Consider the following 23,241-nt stretch of genomic DNA (forward strand, 5'->3'; position numbering starts at 1 on the left):
AACAAATCTGACTAGTAACCATGAGGCTGTGGGTTCAATCCCTGGCCTTGCTCAGTGGGTTAAGGATCTGGCATTGCCATGATCTGTGGTGTAAGTTGCAGGTATGGCTTGGATCCCACATTACTGTGGCTGTGGCGCAGGCCAGCAGCTGCAGTTTGAATTCAACTCCTAGTTTAGGAACTTCCATATGCCACAAGTGAAGCCCTAAAAAAATAAATAAATAAAAATTTTAGAAAATAAGAGTTATTTGACAAGGATTTAAAAGCAGTTGCCATAAAAATGCTTCAATTAGCAATTGCAAATACTTTTGAAAAAATGAAAAAATAGAAAATTCACCAAAGAAAGAGAACACACAAAAAAGAACCAAATGGAACAACCAAAATAAAAATGGAAGTGTATGATCTCAGTAGGAGAATGATACGACAGAGAATAGAATCAGTGATCTTGAAGATAGAACACTAGAAATTATGTAAAATAATTAAAAGAATAATAAATAGACTTAAGCAAAACAAATAAAACTAATTGAGCCTGAGGGGCCTATGGGGAAAGAAAACATCTAGCAGAGCCTTAGGGACATGTGGGGGAGATAAAATATAATACTTGTATTATCAGAGTCTTAAAGGAAAGAGTGGGCTGAAGGAGTATTTGAAATCATAATGACTGAAAACTTCTCAATTTGGCTAAAAATACAACCTACAGATTTGAGAAACCTAGGACATCCCAAATAGGATAAATCTAAAGAATCCCACACCAAGACACATCAGAATGAGGCTTATGAAAACTAAAGACAAAGAAAAAATTTGAAAACAGCCAGAGAGAAATGACACATCGCCCATGGGGTAATACCAGTTTTATGTGGATTTCTCATTCAGTCATGAAGGAACAATTAAGGAAGGAAACGATACTTTTTTTTTAGTGCTAAAAGAAAAAAACTAGTCAACCACAAATTCTATATCAAGGAAAAACATACTTTGGGAATGATGGGAAAATAAAGACATTTTCAGGTGAAAGAAAACTGAAAGAATTTGTCACTAGCTGACTTACTCTTAGAGGGTAACTAAGGGAAATTCAACAGAAAAGAAATAAATAGCTTGGAACTTCAGAAAGGAAAGAAGAGAATGGGTAAAAACAGGTGTAAATAAATGTATTAGCCTTCTCCTCATGAGTTTCTTAAATCATATTAGTTTGAAACAAAAATTACAATGCCATCTGATGAGGTGTATGTAGAAAAAAACTGAAAACAATTACATTTGTAAAGTATGGAGGGCAAGGAGACCTAAATGGAAGTAAGGCTTTTACATTTAAAGTAGTAAAACAGGAGTTCCCATCTTGGCACAGTGGAAATGAATCTGACTAGGACTCATGGGGTTGCAAATTTGATCCCTGTCCTCGCTCAGTGGGTTAAGGATCTGGCATTGCCATGAGCTGTGGCCTAGGTCGCAGATGCAGCTCGGATCTGGCATTGCTGTGGCTCTGGCATAGGCCAGCAGCAACAGCTCTGTATCGACCCCTAGCCTGGGAACCTCCATATGCCACAGGTGCATCCCTAAAAAGACAAAAAATAAAATAAATAGTAAAACATTGACACCAGTAGACTATGGTATTATATGGTATTGGAATGCATAAAACAACCACTAAGAAAACCATACAAAGTGATATACTAAAAGACACTGTAAATGAATCAGAGTGGAATTTTCAAAGAAAATGACTCACAAGAATGCAAGGAAAGAAAAACAGAAGAATGAGTAACAGGAAACAAATAGAAAACACATAATAAAGTGCAGACATAAGCCCTAACATGACAATAATTACTTTAAATGTAAAAAACACAATAAAAGATGTTCAATTTTATTATTCATTAGGGAAATGTAAATTGAAACTATAGTGAGATACGACTCCAACACACCTATAAGAATGGAGAAAATAAAAGATAGTTTTACAATAATAGTAAATAACCTTAGCACCTCACTGACATCAATAGTTAGACCATCTAGACAGAAAAATCAGTAAGGTAAAATGATTTTAAACAACACATAGACCAGTTGGACTTAATAGATATCAAGTCCAACTGGTCTGCTGTCCAAAACCAGCAGAATACACATTCTTTTCAAGTTTACTGGGAGCATTCTTCAGGATAGATCACATACTAGGTCACAAAACAATCTTCCACAAATTTAAGAAAGTAGAAATTACATCAAGTATTTTTTATGACCACAGTGGTATGAAACTGAAAATCAACTGTGGAAAGAAAAATGGCGGGCGGGGGGAGAAAAAGAAAGATTAAATTCCAAGCAAACAAAGTCCAGGACTGGATGGCTTTACAGGCGAATTCTACCAAACATGAAGAACTAATACCTATCCTTCTCAAACTATTCTAAAAAATTAAAGAGGAGGGGATACTCCACAATCATTCTACAGGGCTACCTAAATTATCCTCAATACCAAAACCAGACAAAGCTACTACAAAGAAAGAAAATTATAGTTCAATATCTTTGATAAATATAGATGTAAAAAGTCCTCAACAAAATATTAGCAAATCAAATCTGATAATATATAAAAAGGATCATATACTGTGATCAAGTTTGATTTATTCCAGGGTCACAGGGATGGTTGAACATTTGCAAATCAACCAATGTAATATACCACATTAACAAAAGAAAGTATAAAAATCACATGATCATCTCAATAGACACAGAGAAAGCATTTGACAGAATTCCATATCCATCTGTGATAAAAATTCATCAAAAGTGTAGAGGAAATAGATTTCAACATAATAAAGGCCATTTACAACAAACCCTTAAACCAGCGTCATACTCAGTTGTGAAAAGCCTTCCTGCCAAATCTGAGAACAAGACAAGGATGACCATTCTTGCTGCTTCTGTTTAACATAATATTGGAGAATTTCCCTAGTGGCCCAGTGGTTAAGGATCAGGCATTGTCACTGCTGTGGCTGAAGTTTGATCCCTGGCCTAGGAACTTCTGCATGCTGTGGGTGCAGCCAAAAACAAACAAACATGCAAACAAACAAACCCCATAATATTGAAAGTTTTAGCCACAACAGTCAGACAAGGAAAAGAAATATCCAAATTGGAAAGGAAGAAGTAAAACTCACTATTTGCAGATAATATGGTACTTTATATTTAAAACCCTAAAGTCTCCACCACACAACTGTTAGAACTAATAAATGAATTCAGCAAAGTTGCAGGATACAAAGTTAATATACATAAATCTGTTGCACTTCTGTACATTAATAATGAAATATCAAAGAGAGTTAAAAAGCAATCACATTCAAAATCACATCAAAAACACATCAAAAATAGTAAAATAGCTAGGAATAAACTTAACCAAGGAGGCGAAAGACATGTACTCTGAAAACTACAAAACACTGTTGGGGGAAATTGAAGGTGATACAAAGAAATGGAAAGATCTCCCATGTTCTTAAATTGGGAGAATTAATATTGTTAAAATGATCACACTACCCAAAGCAGTCCACAAATTTAATGCAATCCCTATCAAAGTACCCAGGACAGGAATTCCCATCATGGCTCAGTGCAAGCGAGTCTAACTAGCATCCATGAGGATGCAGGTTTGATTCCTGGGCTTGCTCAGTGGGTTAAGGATCCAGCGCTGCCGTGAGCTGTGGTGTAGGTTGCAGATGTGGCTTGGATCCCACGTGGGCTGTGTATGTGTATGTGAGCTTGGATCCCATGTAAGCTGTGTATGTGGCTCAGATCCCACGTGTAGCCCAGTAGCCACAGCTCGGATTTGGCCCCTAGGCTGGGAAGCTCCATATACCATGGATGCGGCCCTTAGAAGACAAAAGACAAAAGACAAAAAAAAAAAAGAAGTACCCAGGACACTTTTCACAGAACTAGAATAAATAATCCTAAAATTCACATGGAACCACAAAAGACCACAGATTGCCAAAGCAATCTTGAGAAAAAAGAACAAATCTGGAGATATAACCCTCCCAGACTTCAGACAGTACTAAAAAGCTACAGGAGTCAAAACAGTATGGAACTGGCACAAAAACAGATGCATAGGTCAATGGAACTGATTAGAGAGCCCAGAGATGAACACTTGTACCTGTGGTCAATTAATCAATGACAAAGAAGACAAAACTGTGCAGTGGAGAAAAGACAGTCTTTTCAACAGTGGTGCTGGGAAAACTGGACAGCTACATGTATACACTGCTCTCATACTGTATACAAAAATAAACTCAAAATAGTTTAAAGACCAAAATGTAAGACCCAAAACCATAAAAGTCCTAGAAGAACATAGGCAGAACACTCTTTGACATTAATTGTAGCAATATTTGTTTGGATTTTACTCCTAAGGCAAAAGAAATAAAAGCAAAAATCAACAAATGGGACCTAATTAAACTTAAAAGCTTTTGCATAGCAGAAGAAACCTAGTGGCTGGCTCAGCAGGTTAAGGATCCAGCATTTTGACTGCTGTGGTGCGAATTTGATCCCTGACTGGGGAACTTTCACATTTGCAGTTGTGCCTCCCCCCCAAAAAAAACACCAAAAAAGAATCCATCAACAAAATGAAAAGACAACCACAGGATGGGAGAAAATATTTACAAATGATGTGACTGATCAGTTAATATCCAAAGTATATAAGCAGCTCATACAACTCAGTATTAAAAAAAAACCAATACCAAACCAAAAAAAGTGGGCAGAAGACCTGAATAGACATTTTCCCAAAGAAGGCAGATGGCTAATAGACACATAAAAAGATACTCAACATCGCTAATCATTCTATAAATACGCAGTGTTCGAGAGGATGTGGAGAAAAGGGAACCCTTGTACACTGTTGGTGGGAGTATAAGTTGGTGCAGCCACTGTAGAAAATAGTATGAAGTTCCTTAAAAAGCTGAAGCTAGAGCTACCGTATGATTCAGCAGTTCCACTCCTGGGCATATATCCAGAATGCAAATCACTAATTTGAAAAGATACATGCACCCCAGTGTTCATAACAGTGTTATTTACAATAGCCATGACATGGAAGCAACGTAGGTGCCCGTCAGCAGACAAATGAATAAAGATAATGTGGAATATATATATACACAATGAAATATTACTCAGCCATTAAAAGAAATGAAATTCTGCCACTTGCAGCAATGCAGAAGGACCTAGAGAATATTAAGCTTAGTGGAATAAGAGAAAGATAAGTACTGTATGATATCAGTTATATGCAGAATTTAAAAATTAGTACACATGAATGTATATGCAAAACAGAAACAGACTCAAAGATATAGAAAACAAAGTTGTGATTACCAAAGGGGAAAGGAGAGGGGGAAGGAACAAATTAGGGGCATGGGATTAACAGATAAAAACAACTATGTGTAAAATAGATAAGAAACAGTGATATATAGTATAGTACAGGGAATTATAGCTATTATCTTGAAAAAACTTATCATGGAATATAGTCTGCTAAAATACTGAATTGCCATGCTGTAACCTGAAACTAGTATAATACTGTACGTCAGATATACTTCAGGAGTTCCCGTTGTGGCACAGCATAAATGAATCTGACTAGTATCCATGAGGATGCGGGTTTGATCCTTGGCCTTGCTCAGTGGGTTGGGGATCTGGCATTGCCATGAGATGTGGAGTAGGTTGCAGATGCCACTCAAATACTGCATTGCTGTGGTGTGGCTGTGGCCGGCAGCTGTAGCTCCGATTCGACCCCTAGCCTGGGAACTTGCATGTGCTGCAGATGTGGCCCTAAAAAGCAAAAACAAAACAAAACAAACCCCAAATATAAATACACTTCCATTACAAAAGTAGTGATCATATTGAATCTAGCAAGGATGCAGAGAAAATGGATTACTCATACATAGCTGTTGGAAATATAAAATTGTGTAGCCACTCTGAAAAATAGTTGGGGAGTTTTCTTTAAAGAAAGACTAAACATGAGACAACTGTTTGACCCAGGAATTCTAGTTTCGAGCATATACCCTAGAGTAATGAAAACATATCTGCACAAAAACCTGTAGACAAATGTCCATAATAGTTTTATTCATAGTAGCTGAAAACTGGAAACGACCCACATGTCCTTTAGTAGGTGAAAGGTTCAACAAACTTGAGTACATCCACACTATAGAATACCTCTCAGCAGTTAAAAGGAATGAACTACTGATATACGCAAGAGCGCCAGTGGAACTAAAGGGAATTACGCTGAGTGAAAGGAGCCACACACTGTTACACACTGTGTGATTCTATTTATACAACATTCTTAAAATGACAGAATTACGGAGCTAGATAGAGAACAGAGAAATGCTTGCTAAGAGTTAGGGGTTGGAAAGGGGGAAGGGTGTGGCAATAAAGGGGTAGCAAGAGGGAGCCTTGTAGTGATGGGACCACCACTTAGTTGTGGTTACCTGGACCTATATGTGTGTTAAAATTGCACAGAGCTATACACACACATATAAAAGTGGTGAAATTTGGATTAAACCCCAATGTTAGCTGCCCAGTTTCGATACTGTACCATGCAAGATGTTAAGGGAAACTGGGTGAAGAGTATGTGGAACTTCTATGCACATTTTTTTTTTGCAAATTCCCAGGAATTTATAAACATTTCAAAATAAAAGTTTAAAAATGTATGCCAAAAGTTTTATATATGGTTTTAGTTTTGAGAATTAATATGTGCTTTTGTCTTTTGCCTTTCACCATAAGAATTTTGAATTCCGTAAAATAGAATATCTTGTACATTCTTGTACAGTGATTTCTAGAACTACGTACCTAATTATCTTCAGCTGTCTTTCTTTGGGTGGATTTTATTATAGACTTTTAGTTATAGAATATTAAAGATGTCGTAAAACATCTTCATCAAATCTTTTGTAAAGAGCATAATGCAAACTGAAAGATATATCTTTAGAGAAATATGAATACCATCTGGTGGCAGAGGTTCTGGGCAGCCTTTCTAATTAAAAAATCGAAGAAGTTGCTCTGACCAAAATAGAAAAATAGAGAAAGATTTTATTTCTTAACTTGTGGAATATTAAGCAGTAATATTAAGTAGTATAAGCTATTATGAGTTTAAACTTTTTAGAGTCGCCAAATCTTTTCAGAAGCTGATGAAAGCTGTAAATGACCTTCCAGAAAAATTAATTTGTGTCCATATACATGTATCTTTATGTACTAGTGTAGTAGACACATGGGCACTGGGAATTCCAGTCGTGGCTCAGCAGTTAATGAATGGGACTAGTAACCATGAGCTTGCAGGTTCAATTCCTGGCCTTGCTCAGTGGGTGAAGGATCCTGCGTTGCCTTGAGCTGTGGTGTAGGTCACAGATGCGGCTCAGATCCCACATTGCTGTGGCTGTGGTGTAGGCTGGCAGCTGTAGCTCTGATTTGACACCTAGCCTGGGAACTTCTGTATGTCGTGGGTGTGGCCCTATAAAGCCAGAAAAAAAAAAAAAGATACATGTGCCCCAGAAGTCTATTCTCAAAAATTCTGGTTAAGAACTCATGCCTGCCAGTTAACAAACTGGAAGGTTCTAGAAAAATAACGTGATATTCTCTAATATTATAGATATCAGTCTAAGTTTACCGTGTGTCTACAGTAAAATAGAAAAAATAAAATAAAAAATGAGGGTATATGATTGCTTTGTAGTTTCTCTGGGAAATGTCTACTTCTAAAATAATATGGAGTTCCCGTTGTGGCGCAGTGGTTAACGAATCCCACTAGGAACCATGAGGCTGTGGGTTCGACCCCTGGCCTTGCTCAGTGGGTTAAGGATCCAGCGTTGCCATGAGCTGTGGTGTAGGTCGCAGATGCGTTTCGGATCCCACATTGCTGTGGCTCTGGCGTAGGCCGGTGGCTACAGCTCTGATTCGACCCCTAGCCTGGGAACCTCCATATACCATGGGAAGCGGCTCTAGAAAAGGCAAAAAGACCAAAAATAAATAAATAAAAAATAAATAAATAAAATAAAATAAAATAATTCGTAACCATTGTATTTTGTTAAAGTGGTAAGATTATTAAGATGAACTTTTTAATATATTTATGCATAAAACATAGATGAGGGAGTTCCTGTCATGGCGCAGTGGTTAACGAATCCGACTAGGAACCATGGGGTTGCGGGTTCCATCCCTGCCCTTGCTCAGTGGGTTAACGATCCGGCGTTGTCGTGAGCTGTGGTGTAGGTCGCAGACGAGGCTCAGATCCCGCGTTGCTGTGGCTCTGGCGTAGGTTGGCGGCTGCAGCTCCGATTGGACCCCTAGCCTGGGAACCTCCCATGTGCCGCGGGAGCGGCCCAAGAAATGGCAAAAAAAAGACACACACACACACACACACACACACACACACACACACACACACACACACAAACATAGATGAGTATGGTACTGAAGGCTAGGGTTCCATTAGATGTAGAAAGAGAGAAGTTGCTGTGTATATACTGTTGTAAGATCATAGACTTTGAATACTAATGAAGGGCTGTTTGTCATTAGCCCATGGGCACCGTGATTGAAAAGACATCTTTCGGGAGTTCCCGTCATGGCGCAGTGGTTAACGAATCCGACTAGGAACCATGAGGTTGCGGGTTTGATCCCTGCCCTTGCTCAGTGGGTTAATGATCCGGCGTTGCCGTGAGCTGTGGTGTAGGTCGCAGACGCGGCTCGGATCCCGCGTTGCTGTGGCTCTGGCGTAGGCCGGTGGCTACAGCTCCGATTCAACCCCTAGCCTGGGAACCTCCAAATGCCGCAGGAGTGGCCCAAGAAATAGCAACAACAACAAAAAGACAAAAAAAAAAAAAAAGAAAAGAAAAGACATCTTTCAAGTATTAAGCTAAAGCAAATGAATGTAAGTTTCCAAGACATTGTATGCTTAAGACTTATGTATGGTTTTTTTTTGTTTGTTTTGTTTAGGGCTGCACCTGCGGCATATGGAAGTTCCCAGGCTAGGGTCAAATCAGAGCTACAGATGCCGGCTACAGCCACAGTCACAGCAACGGAGTATCCAGGCTGCATCTGCAACCTACACCACAGCTCACAGCAACGCCGGATCCTTAACCCACTGAGTGAGGGATCAAACCTACATCCTCATGGATACTGGTCGGATTTGTTTCCACCGTGCCACAATGGGAACTCCATCATGTATGAAATATTTGTAGGAGGTGTTGTCTAGAATACATTTATTGCTTTGTTGTGACTACAAAAGTACTAATGTGTATGGCGTTGAAAATTTGCGAAGTCTAAGCAAAAGGAAGAAAAAAAATCACCTCTAGTCCAGACCTAAATGTAAACATTTAAAAATCTCTTTCTGTGTTCTTTACTTACATGGTTTTAAAACTAGAGATTGGATCATGCTGTCTATTACTATTTTATAAGGTGTTTTAAAAGGCAGTATATTGTGAACATTTTCCATATGACTAAATACACATCTACATTATTATTTTTAGTGTAGGTATCCATTGTCCAGTCACCTACTGAATATAAATGGTTTTCACTGTTGTAAGCAGTTCTACAAGGAACATACTTATAGAACAATCCTTATTTGTATTCATAACTAGTTCCTTAGAATAGGCTCGTAGAAATAGAGTACTGGGTGAGAGACTCTCTGGGTAATATGTACACGAAGACTTTACTAATTTGTGCTCTCAACAGATTATGCCAACTAGATTCTTACAGAAACATATGGGAGTGATCATTAACTTGTACCTTTGCCAACACTGGGCATCAGTTTTTTATTTGCTCCTCTGAAACATGAAAAAAACATGTATCTTAATTTCCATTTCTTTGATTTTGATTCTTAAGGACGTTATATTTCTTCATATGTTTATTAACCCATTTATAGATCTTTCATGAATTACATGTTTTTGTCCTTCGTTGTTTTTTTTCCTAATTGGTAAAAGTGATTTATAAATTAAGGATGTTGACCGTTTTGTCCTGTAATATGTTGGCAGTGTTTCCTCAGTTTTTTTCTGTTTCTTGTTTTTTGTCTCTTTGCCTTTTCTAGGGCCACTCCCACGGCATATGGAGGTTCCCAGGCTAAGGGGCCAATCGGAACTGTAGTCGCCAGCCTACGCCAGAGCCACAGCAACTTGGGATCCAAGCCACGTCTGCCATCTACACCACAACTCACGGCAACGCTGGATCCTGAACCCACTGAGCAAGGCCAGGGATCAAACCTGCGACTTCATGGTTCCTAGTCGGATTCGTTAACCACTGCGCCATGACAGGAGCTCCTCCTCAGTTTGTTTAATTATGGTATTTTTGGTGTACAAAAGCTTTAAACTTTGATCTAGTTACCTATATTAATCTCTTCCCTTATGGCTTCTGCCTTTAGGTGTCATGCTTAGAAAAGCATTTCTACCTCCATCTTACATAATATGTCTTCTGTTTTCTTTTAGAATTTTTCTGGTTTCATTTTTGCATTTAAATCTTTAATTCATCCAGAATTAATTTTGTTGTATAGTGTGAGAGTAGCAAACTTTTTCCTGTTAGCCAGATGTCCTGATACCAGTTATGACATAATCCTTTCTCTCCTTGCTGATTTGAAATGCTGTCTTTACCAGTACTAAATTGTTATGAACGTAGGACTCAGTGTCTGGCCCTTACATTCGGAATCACGGATTACCAGTCTCCTCGTTCGCAGGCCAAGCTACTCAGATTATCCTTAATTTATAATAAGTGCTAATAACCTTTACTTTCTGCTTGCTCCTCTCTCAACCTCCTAATTTGATTTGTTGCTTTTGTCATGTGCTTTTATCACACCTACCGTCCTTTTTATAGCTTAGTAGACTTTGTTCTTATATATAGATTCTGTCAGTGCATTAATTATTGTGTAACAGATTATCACAAATTTAGCAGTTTATAGCACATACTTATTAACCCCTGGCTTCTGTGGGTTAGGAATCTGAGAACCATGTAGCGAGGTCCTCTGCATCAGAGTCTCTCCTGAGGCTGCAGTCAAGGTATTGGTCACGGCTGGGGTCAGCTGAGCAGGAATTCCCTCCAGGCTCCCTCACGTGGCTGTTGGCACAGTCCGCTCCTTTGGAATTGTTTCGCACTTCCATCTGCCTGTTGGCCAAAGACCACCTTCAATTTCTTGCCACACAGGCCTCCCCAAGTGGGCCATTTGCCTCATCAAAGCCAGCAAGAGAAAGATTATGCTAGCAAAGTGGAAATCAGAATCTTTTGTAATCTAATTATGTATAATCCCCTCAACCTTGAAATATCCTATTGATTAGAAGCAAGTTACGCAAGGGGAGGGGACTACGCAGGCTGTGGATACCAGAGGCAAGAATCACTGGGGCCTGTCTGCTAGTTCCTTATCACAGTCAGTTTCCTCAACTGTATGTATAGACCATGTGAATAATGATCCCTTTCTCCTGTTAATCACTGATCATTGCCCTCCGACCCAGTGCCTGGCACATAATAGTAGGTTCTTAAATAAATATTTGTGGGATAATATTGTGTCTCGAATAAATGGTATATGTTTAAACTGGGGGGTGGGGGGAAGCAGCCTAAGTATTTGTCTTTTAAGAAACAAAATAATAATGGCAATTCCCATTGTAGCTCAGCAGTAATGAACCCGACTAGGATCCATGAGGACACAGGTTTGATCCTTGGCCTCGTTCAGTGGGTTAAGGATCCAGCGTTGTCATGAGCTGAGGTTTAGGTCTCAGATGTGGCTCAGGTCCCATGTTGCTGTGGCTGTGGTGTAGGCCCTGCAGCTGCAGCTCCGATTCAGCCCCTAGCCTGGGAACTTCCATGTGCCGCAGGTGCAGTCCTAAAAAGAAAAGAAACAAACAAACAAAGTAGTAAGTCTCCTATACTTGTTTTAAAACTGGTTGGACCTGTGTTATTTGCTTTTCATATGTCCCTGTGATTTTTCTTAAATATCTTTCTTTTGCTGTGTAGACTCTTTCCTTTGCATTAGACCTACCAACGCTTGGACCATGGCAGTCCCAGCCCTATCCTTGCTGTACTTTCCTCTTTGCTCATAACCCTCTGCTTGCTTCTGGGAAGCTGACTCATAGCAGGGAAAGGTTCCAGTTTACATTTTTAGGGCCCTGGTACAAGGGACAGGATCACTGTCTCCCTGCCAGTTCTGCAGAAGTAGGAGTTGATTTGTTTTTTGGCCTCTTCTGTTATTACCCAGACACATTAATATACAAATATGATGCATTTACAATTGCAGAGCGTCATATACGAAATAAGCTTTTACTGGTAGCTTACAATCTAATCATTTCCTTTAGAATTAAAGTGTTTTGAGGAGATGTGTTTCCTTTTCAAAGAATTGATGTCATTTTTAGAGTAGTCCTTACTGTTCAAAAACTTGAAATAGGTGTGCTGTTCCACTATCACACACTCTAGTCCCATACCCACTGCTGGGCGAGATGTCGTCATTGATTTATTCAGTAATCCTATTCATTCTTTTGATATTCACTCCCCCTTGCATGTACCAAGCACTGCCCTAGGCACTAGAAACACAAGTAATTAAGACAGTTGGAGTCTAGTGAGGGAGGCGGACATGAACACAGATGATTTCTGTGTGTAGGTAAGAGGGTTATTTCTTTGTCCTCATATTTGGAAAGTGTTTTTACATATATCCAGTAAAATTCACATAAAAATTATTTTGGAGAGGGCATGAGGTGGGAAATCTATGTTTCTTTTCTAAGCAGTAGGTTGAGCAGCACCCTCTCTGGTTTGAAATGCCATTTTTATCATGTGCTGAGATATAATGTCGGTTGTGTTTCTAAGTCGTGTTTTACTTATCTGTCCAACTATTTTAAATGTTGTATGTTCGTAACACATTTCAGTATCTGGTGATGCAAGTCCTTCATTTTATAGTTATATTCCAAAATATTCTTTATGTTCAACTATTTATTCTTTGCTTTATTTTCTTTTTTCTTTTGTATTGCTCAACCCCTAAAGGTGATTAATTGGAAATTTGACCTCCAAATTTAAATTTTTTTAAATTCCTATTTTAAATTTAGGCTTTAATAGACTTTTCTCTGGCAGATATGAAACATGAGGGCTGATACCAGGTATCATTTTAGTTCTTGTGCCTTTTGAAGAATTTTCATGACTTATTTTGCAACTCACTGACACAGAGGCTTTAAAATGTTGTGTTTGAAACTTGGTGTTGACTTTGCTATTTGAATTTTAACTCACTTCTTTTTATACCTTAGGTTTAGCCCAAAGGCATCCCTTCCACCGCCTTTTCAGATGCACATCTCAAGAACCTGTTCTAAGGAAATGAGTGGTATGTTTTCTAAACATTGTCTGGATAACACATTATGTCTCCTGGAACCTCAGAGCCCCCTCAAAAATGTCTAGTGGTGGCTTTTGACGTTTGATTTTACCTTCTCCTACCTGGCCTGTATCTCTCCTCCCCTCTTTCCTAATTTCTTTACATTATAAATTGAAATGACCTAAAGAGAAAATAATACCTCCATGGATAGCATTATGATTATTCTGACTTGGGGCCCTCTTCACATCAGACCTATCCTGTTTCACTTCCACGTGTCACCTGCACAGTTACCTGTGTCCTTTGTCACTCCCTCACTTGTCAGAGAGTAAGATTTAAAGCACATAAATAAGGGACTCAAACTCATAAAATAGTTTCAGATACTCCACCATGTAAAAGCTGGACCCTAACCTGAGCGCAGTGACCCCTAAGCATCTGAAAATGAATATAAATGAATATAAGTGTGTAAAATCCAGAAGAACTGTTAAGAAAACAATAGAATACTTGCTAAAGTTGAAGAACCTAAAGTTTAGAAATGCACCCACTCATTGTGTGTCTTCCACCCAAAGTGTGAGCCCCCTACTCTTAGACCCACCCGAGGGACCCTGTGTTTTCAGAATTAGTACTTATGCTGCACAAAATTTAAATGTGGTTTTAAATGATTTGTTACTTTAACTGTGATTCTTACTGAGTTGAAATCATTTTTTCCCATAGGAATACATCTCCAGTATTTCTTAGGGAAATTAATTGAACAATATGATTTTTGTTTATATCAGTTACTTTTATGTATGCATTTTCTGAAAAAATGAAAGTAAAGTCGTATACCTTTTGGAGGTTGTTAATCCTTTAACTTAGAATAAGCATTTTCTGCAGAACCAAGAGGACTTGTTTCAGGAGTCACCCAAGAGCTGATTTACATACACTTGTGCATAACCTGTCCTACCTGCTGGCAGCCTAGGTTACTTTCCTTGATTTGTTTAACAAAAAGATGTGGAAGGCTCCGGTGGCCCCACAGAGTAGGTGCATTTGCAAAGACTCCAACTATGCTTCAGCCTTTGACTCTTTTTAAGAGAGGGACGGGGCAGTTCTAAGAAACTCCTCTTTTCCTTCTTCTTGGTTCTTTTGTATATCATTATTTGGAAAGAATTTTATGAATTAGCTATGCCTTTAATAGAAAATATATGTAGACATCCTGGACCCTTCTGTTCACTGAGCCAAACTAAGTCTTAGCAAGGGCAGGTCTTATGCTCTGGGGTGGGAAAAGCAGAGTCAGCATCCAACCATCCTCAAGGAACAGCTCTCTCTGTGGCTCCCTGGCATCCTCAGGGGCCAGCATCACCAGCCAGCCCATGTGCCTCTACCAGCCAGTTTGAAAAATGCAGTGAAAATGGTTGAATCCCAGCAGAAATACTACCTGATTCAAACATAAACATATTTTGCTTATAGATTATGATTTTTAATATACTCTGATCTGCATCTTAGTTTCTAAATTTCTAAATTTATTTATGTTTATAAATTGAGGATAGGATTATTATTACAGGTGTATCAATTTTGAACTTCTATTTATAGCTATTTTTTTCTCATTAAGGGAAAATTACCATATCTTAAAATATCGACATTTATTTTTTATAAAGTGTTCTTCAATCTTACTATTAAGGCATTATTCTTAATGCTTTAAATTCAACATTATATGGAGTTCCTGTCGTGGCTCAGTGGTTAACAAAACTGACTAGCATCCATGAAGGTGCAGCTTTGATCCCTGACCTTGCTCAGTGGGTTAAAGATCCTGCACTGCCGTGGCTGTGGTGTAGGCTGGCAGCTGCAGCTCCGATTAGACCCCTAGTCTGGGAATCTCCATATGACATGGGTGCAGCCCCCCCCCAAAAAAATTCAGCATTACATATATATCATATATATCATTTTTGTCTAAAATTTAATCTTTCTTAGTTGCAATTATAAAATAATTGGTTAACTAATACATTTCACTATTCTTAATGTAGCAAGGTCATCCTGATATTTAAATTAAACTGTGAAACATCTTTGCAAAATAAAGGGGCTGGGATCCCTCTCCATGTGGCTGTAGGTCAAAACGTAGAGTGACTTGTGAGGGTCCTGCTCTGCCTAATTAATCCTGCTCCTTCTGAAGTCCCTTGACCCCGGGGAGCCTGAAGTATACAAAGCCTAAAGATAGAAATACAAGATGAGGTAATGGGGTCAATCTAAAAATGTTAAGCATTTTGGTTAATTCTTCATTTTTTTAATTTAAAGATAATTTAAATCAGACTGTTGAAAAACCAAATGTCACGCCTCCTGCTTCTTACACTTATAAAATGGATGAGGTTCAAAAGCGCATAAAGGAAATACTAAACAAGCATAACAATGGCATTTGGATATCTAAGCTTCCACATTTTTACAAAGAGTTATATAAAGAAGAACTCAATCAAGGAATTTTACAACAATTTGAACACTGGCCTCATATTTGCACGGTACGTTTCTTCTTATTTCTCCCTCCTAATCCCTGCCCCACGTTCAGATTTTGAGTTATAAGTCACATCACCTTTTATTTGGGGGGCATGAAGTACGTAACATAATATGCTCCATTAATCTGTAGCACATATCAGTTCTTATTAATAGAAGAAGTATGTCAAGTTCAAGGATGGTGTGTGTTGCATATTTTGTTTTAAATTATTTTAGAATACATTAATATGTGATAATATCTATACCAGTTTGTATTGAACTATTACCAGTAGATGCTGATGGCTTTGTCATTTTAATAACTAGAACTTAGTGGTATTGGAACATTTTTTGCTAGCCTCAAATTTCATATGCTTGTTCTGAGCATTTTTAAAGACACTCACCGGAACAAATTTTAGTTATTTTGGCTAATTATTTATAGACTATCTTTTTAAAAAATATCGGGTTCAGATTTAAAAGTTTTACAAAAGTCTTTGGAGAAGAAAATTGAGAAGTGAGCTGCCGTCAGTTTCCATACCTGTTCCCACTTGAGAATCTTTTACAATAAAACAATGGATCCTCAGAGTAGTTTATTAGAAATCTTAGTTCAGCCAGAGATAGAGACAACTAGATTGTTAAATCAAAGCAACTAATTTTTAGATATTTCTTTTTTTTTTTTTATGTAGAATGTATTCAATAACATAACTTTTAAATGGTAGCATTAGCAGTTACTTGGTGCTTCTAAACTTATATAGAGTTAAATATACATGATGATTATTGTTTGACAGAGGGCTTTCATTTCTTTAACTTAATATATATTTTGGCTCCCAGCCCTGTTGGGCAAAGTGGAGGCCACTCCCTCCTGTAAGCACCTGGCCTAAAGATAGCAGGTGTTTTTGTAACCGTTTCTTCCTCCAAGGCAGTGATACTCACTCCAGCCCCATGGCTTTCCAGGCAAGAGTCATCCATCCATCTGTCTTGTTCATCTATCATTCACTGTTCACCTACAGGTGCTAAGAACACCTTAGGGCAATGTGACATGCTGATGAATGTACATTGTGAAATGGGAGAGCAAGCAGAAATATCAAACTCTGAAAATACAGCTGTTTCCTTACCTATAAAGTCAAGAATGATCATGAGAATGTTACCCCTGATTTATGTCGAAGATGAGGTTTATTCTGATAGTGGGAATTCCTAAGTTTCCTATTCACTTCATTCCATTTTCACTCCTTCTGGGAAGAATATTCTCATTGGATGCAGGTTTAGCAGCACTGAGGATCCCCTCAAGTTTCCGTATCTTTTTTTTTTTTTTTTTTGTCTTTTTGCCATTTCTTGGGCCACTCCTGCGGCATATGGAGTTTTCCAGGCTAGGGGTCTAATCAGAGCTGCAGCAACCAGCCCACACCAGAGCCACAGCAATGCAGGATCCGAGCTGCATCTGCAACCTACACCACAGCTCACAGCAGTGCTGGATCGTTAACCCACTGAGCAAGGACAGGGACCGAACCCGCAACCTCATGGTTCCTAGTCGGATTCGTTAACCACTGCGCCACGACGGGAACTCCAAGTTTCCCTATCTTGAGGGGGCTTTTGAGGTTTCACCAGACTGCTTGATTAGAAGGCTCAGGGCCTGGAGCTCCTTCTTAGAATGTATATGGTTCTTTATTTTTTAAATCCATAGACATTTATGAACTTATGTCTGCACTGAATTTTAAGCCATTTTAGTGTCAAGATAGACATATAAATCACTTTTAAGTTTCGATAAAGGATTTATCTTTGGAGTAAAAGAATTTTAACCTAGCTTCCCAGATTCTTCTTAACGTATTATAGTTCTGCTTACTTTGTTTTATATTGCATAATAATTACTAGTATTTGTGTAGCTTAATTTATGGCTTTTGGGGGGAAATTTTCATCCTTGCTACTCTACATGTCTGCAGAGCCTCAAATTTTCTCTTTCTGGGGTTGCAGGTGAGAGAGTACCTATCACTTTGATGTTAAAACTTTACCTAGGAGTTGCCTCTTAATAGCTGGTTAAGGATCCTACAGGTGACGCAGGTGGCATAAGGCCAAGCTGCAGCTCAGATTCAGTCCCTGGCCTTGGCCTGGGAACTTCCATATGCTGTGGGTGTGGCAAAAAAAAAACCAAAAAACAAACAAACAAACAAACAAAACTTTACCTAAAATGTGTGATTTCCTACTAAATTTCAGGTGCTGAAGCAACTATTTTTTAATTGTTTGGTTCCTCAAATGCACCTTTGTTGCAGGATTATTTTCTGTCCAGACAGTGAGGGTGGACTGTGAAGCAGAAATGTGATATATCATTCCTGTCTCCACGCTGTGTCTCTCAATTCTGAGTAGGACTATTTAGATGCAATCAGTGTCAATTTTTAGGTGTGAGAATTTGCTTAGTGAAGTATTGTGTCTAGGATGACAAAAACTGCTAGTCCTAATGACATCTGTTGATATTTTTCAAAACTTTTTTATTTAAATAGCTCTTATCATTTTTTTAGCATCTTATTGGTAAACTGTTACACCACCGTGGTTATTTTTAGGCAGTTTTAACCAGTTACACCATGCTTATTTTCCCTTCTGACTTCTTGCTTTCTACCGTGCTGAAAAGCAGAAACACTGATAGTATACCCAGGGCTGTTTCTACTGCAAACAAGGTCAGACAGGTTAAAACAGAGTGCAGAAATTTTAGCGTAAGAAAGGCTTAGTCTGTGTATCTCCAGATGACTTGTATAACCAAAGAAGAAATCTAAGTGCAGTGTATTTCCTTTCCTTTTTTTTTTTTTTTTTGTCTTTTTGTCTTTTCTAGGGCCGCACCCATGGCATATGGAGGTTCCCAGGCTAGGGTTCTAATCAGAGCTGTAGTTGCTGGCCTGCACCACAGCCACAGCAACTCGGGATCCGAGCCGCATACATGACCTACACCACAGCTCACAGCAATGCAGGATCCTTAACCCACTGAGCAAGGCCAGGGATCGAACCCACAACCTCATGGTTCCTAGTTGGATTCATTGACCACTGCGCCACGACGGGAACTCCCCCCCCCCCTTTTTTTTAAGTGCCTTTTTCCCCAGTCATAGAAAATGTTCTATATGAAAAAGACTGAAAAATAAAATTATAAAAGAAGTAAAAATCACCAGTCATCCTATATCGCCTTATATGACAGCGCTGAAATTTTACCTTCATGAAGGTGTAATCAGCTGTGTGCTAGAAGTCACTTTACAAGGTTGTTAGATGATATTTTGATACAGGCCGAAGGATGCTTCGAATCTGTTGTTCTTGACCTTTTCGATGTCTCTGACAGCAGAATGTGGACTGAGAGTTTTGAAAGCTAACAAGAATATAAAATTATATTGACAGTGATGAACCAGTTCCACAGTGTTGCCAGGCATCTTGTGAGGGAAATGGAACTTGTGAGGAAGCTGTTCTGGAAAAGCAGAAAGCCCAAGTTGGCAGGCTGTTGACCAAGGATACTGGCATCTAAAAATTCCTCTTGGATCCTAGGAGATGGAAAGCAACAGCTCTTGGTTATTCTAAAGTGGTGGTCTTCTTAATAATGTTCTCCTGGAGTTCCCATCCTGGCGCAGTGGTTAACGAATCCGACTAGGAACCATGAGGTTGCGGGTTCGGTCCCTGGCCTTGCTCAGTGGGTTAACGATCCGGCATTGCCATGAGCTGTGGTGTAGGTTGCAGACTCGGCTCAGGTCCCGAGTTGCTGTGGCTCTGGCGTAGGCTGGCAGCTACAGCTCCAATTCGACCCCTAGCCTGGGAACCTCCATATGCTGCAGGAGCAGCCCAAGAAATAGCAGAAAAAAAAAAAAATGTTCTCCTTAACTCTTGTATTTGGCTAGTGTTTATAAAATACTTCTATGAGCCAGCCACTGACCTGGGTGCTAAGGATAACAGTAAACAAGACAGATCTGGCCTTTGCCCTTATAGAACTTACTCTCCAACAGGGAAAATAAACATTGAGCCAATACAGGTGAGCCCACAATTGTTATAAAGGAGAGCTTCAGGGTGCTAAGGAAACATGTAAACCAGAGGGCCTGACACAGTCTGATGAGTCAAGAAAAGCTTCCCAGAGGAGGTGGCTGTTACCCTAGAGCCTGATAGGTGAGTTGAAGTAAGTTAGACAAAGGAGGGGATGCCAGGGGAAAGGCACCTCCCACAAAAGAAACAGCTTGTGCCAAAGCCCCGAGACAGAAAAACATGGCTCTTTCAGGAAACTGGAAGAACTTCAGTAAGAAGAGAGTGGTTCAAGAAGAAATGCAGAAGGCAGACAGGCCAGCTCATTTTATTAAAGAATCATCATTCATTGGAAACTTAGTTGGTCCCTGCCATGAGGTCACCCAGGATCCAGAGTCTCTGGCCAACTTCAGTTTCCAGTAAAATTTCAAATCTTGTGATGGTGACTGAACACCAGAGATTTTGTTGAAATCCTCCATTCTCTGAAACATGGGTGGAAAGAGAAACCTCTCCATTTCTGCATGAGCCAGAATACCTGCCTTTAGTGCTTCATCTGGAGCTGTGTGGGAAGCCGGGGCAGGGGCTCACAGAACCAGGCAGAAGTAAATGCGCTCAACTAGGAAGAACCTCTGCCAGTAGCTGCAAAGACCTGGTGTGGCAGCTGGGAGCCAGCTTCAGGATAGTGGGAAACATTCTGAGGTGGGCTGGATGCACATCAGGCCTTGGTTATCAAACACAGCATTTAGTGCATGACGACATAAGATTATGAAAATGAGAAAAATATCTAGTTGTGCCAACTATTCCAGCTTTTACAAAAAGGTTTGATTGTCGCTCTCTATTTTATATGTCAGTTTTCTGTCTATTACAAACCACCGAGCTTTAAGTTGTTTAGTCCTCTAATACCGCAGATGGTTTTCAAATTCCTGAAGTTCTGGATTGCATCAATATAGCGATTTCTGCAATGTCAAAGGAGGTGACAGCAGTTCCACCGCTTACATAGAGATATGTTTTTGTATTTTTGGGTGCTCAGACATTTGTCCTAACTTTAATTGTGGCAATTAATTATATAAGGTAAAGCACCTGTCAGCCCATGCAAAATGAATTGCTTCTTTTTTAAAAGCCTGGATATTCACGGATTTAAAAACATGAATTTCTAAGAAAGTGGTCATGCGTAAAACAGCCGTGATGTGTCCTCAGGCTTAGTGAGTATAAAGGTGTTGATACAGCGGACACCGCTGTACCGGCAAAAGCACCAGTGAGCTGTAAACGGAGGACTTGAGAGTAGAGCAATAATGTTTAGTTGAAGTCCAATTTCTTTTCTAAATTTTCATCAATAAACGCAATGAGCATATTGAAACAGTTTTTGAGTATAATTTCAGTGACCATCTGAATAGGAGAAAGGTAAAATAGCAGTGTGACGAAATCAGAGTAAAGCATTTGGGGAGAAGTGCGCTGCTGCCCTTCTGGAACTTGAAACAGAAACTGTAGGCCAATAGCACAGAAGAGAGAATTGGGACTTGGAGTCGGGTTTTTGCCTTGGCCATTTCTTAGCGATATTGCTTTTAGCATGGAAATCAGGGCCTCAGTCAGCTCTAAAAGATGACTATTTCTTCCCATCTCTTAGGGTTGTTAGAATTAAATGACATGAACTGTAAAGAGCAGCTGCCAGGACAGTATAGAAACATAGCAGGGGTATAGGACAAGGCAGCTGTGATTCTTCCAGGGGAAGCCCAGCTTAAATAAAGCAGATTAAAACCCACAGGTAAACCAGAGGCATGCCTAGCAAGCCCTACAGAGGAACTTAATGAAAACAGAGGAAAAGCTAAAGAGGCCAGAACAAAAGTTTACATTGAAAAATAGGGAGCAATGGACCAAGGAACTGGAACTCCCAGCATGATGTGAGTTTCCGCCGTCCTAAAGAGCAGATCCTGCTTCCCTCAAAGGTAGCAAGAAGCATATCTCATCCCCTAAAGATGTGCACATTTAACCAGGATAATGTCTTCCTGAAGGGGCTTGTGAGCAAGGACCTGACCTCGGGCCTCACTAAAGGAAGATGACTTGAAGTTTATCCAAGTATAAATAGTTGTAGTCAGCATCAGTGCAAAGTTTTTACTGGGAAGAAGGATGATAGTGAAAGAGTATTGGCCTCGAAACAAATAGTGTATATAAAACTTCCCGTCCAAGGTGGTAGAGAAGGAGTTTCTCTGGGTAGATGGTTTGTGAGCAGACAGGGTACCTTCTAGAAGGAGCTTTTTACCTTTGATGTGGAATATGCCACAAACATCTGTACTTTCTTATACAGAAGCAACTAAAACTTATAACCCTTTTGCGCTTTCTCTTTCTCTTTATCTTGGGTGTAGTGTGACCAGCATCTGTGAACCGCCGCAGAGAGGGTGGAGGTGTAGGCGGTGTGGGATGCCGAGTTAGGTGCGCTTAGCTTGTCTCTGTGTCTTTTCCTTCATGCACTCTATGCCCCTCCCATTGCCCATAGAGGCTTCCAATCTGAACCTATTAGTTTTGTCTTCATTGTGGCCCAGTGATGCCATCAGGGACCATTTCTTCCATCTCTTTCTCAATTATCTAACTTCTCTAGTACTTCTCAGCTTTAGCACAAAAAGACTGAGTTCTCAAAAAAAGTAAAAAACCAGTCTTTCTTGCTGTGGGCTAGCCATAGGGTACAAGCTTCTGGTCAATGACTCTAATGTTTTTGTTGTTGCTAGGTACCCAGGGGTCTTTAATCTCTGCTGAAATTGAGTTTTTTTTTTTTTTTTTTTTTTTAATGGGGGGCTGCACCCACAGCATATGGAGGTTCCCAGGCTAGGGGTCTAATTGGAGCTACAGCTGCAGGCCTCAGCCACAGCCACAGCAACATCAGATCTGAGCCACGTCTGCAACCTACACCACAGCTCATGGCAACGCTGGATCCTTAACCTGCTGAGCAAGGCCAGGGATCAAACCCGCCACCTCATGGTTCCTAGTAGGATTTGTTTCTTCTGCGCCATGATGGGAACTCCTGAAATTGAGTTTTTTTTTTTTTTTTTTTTCTTTTGTCTTTTTGCTGTTGTTGTTGTTGTTGATGCTATTTCTTGGGCCGCTCCCGTGGCCTATGGAGGTTCCCAGGCTAGGGGGTGAATCGGAGCTGTAGCCACCGGCCTACGCCAGAGCCACAGCAACGCTGGATCCGAGCCGAGTCTGCAACCTACGCCACAGCTCACGGCAATGCCGGATCGTTAACCCACTGAGCAAGGGCAGGGACCGAACCCGCAACCTCATGGTTCCTAGTCGGATTCGTTAACCACTGCGCCACGACGGGAACTCCCTGAAATTGAGTTTTTTAATTGGCTTATTTTTGAGTTCCAAACCATTGCTAGTGCTTGGAATGCTAGGAGACTCTCTACGTTATTGTACTATGGCAGGTTTGTATTGGGTCGTGACTCTGTAAAATGAAATTTAGAGCTTAATTTAAAACTTCAACATACAGAACCCTACCCAGTGTAAACAAAACTGGCTGAATGAGACCCATACAACTGCTTTGGAATTTTTTTTTTCTTTTTGGGGCACCTGTGGCATATGGAAGTTCCCAGGCCAGAGGTTGAATCAGCT

General features: G+C 39.7%; 1 protein-coding gene across 8 annotated transcripts in view; it reads left to right on the forward strand.

Annotated features, from left to right (window-relative positions):
- The window catches only part of TDRD7 (tudor domain containing 7), an 82,897-nt gene that overhangs the window by 22,645 nt on the left and 37,011 nt on the right, over positions 1-23,241 (forward strand). For 4 of the 8 annotated variants that reach the window (XM_013993677.3, XM_001924680.6, XM_013993678.3 and 1 more), the window contains 2 exons: positions 13,151-13,224; positions 15,478-15,695. In XM_013993677.3, the coding sequence (XP_013849131.1) occupies positions 13,151-13,224; positions 15,478-15,695 (292 nt within the window). The remainder of the gene's footprint in view (positions 1-13,150; positions 13,225-15,477; positions 15,696-23,241) is intronic. The other 4 variants (XM_084990373.1, XM_084990382.1, XM_084990378.1 and 1 more) reach the window with 1 other exon arrangement.

Source organism: Sus scrofa, chromosome 1 (genome assembly GCF_054392235.1).
Source record: "Sus scrofa isolate SSC_HxYL_T2T_F1_AM1 chromosome 1, Sscrofa_HxYL_maternal_Yorkshire_Landrace_v2.0, whole genome shotgun sequence".
NCBI lineage: Eukaryota > Metazoa > Chordata > Mammalia > Artiodactyla > Suidae > Sus > Sus scrofa.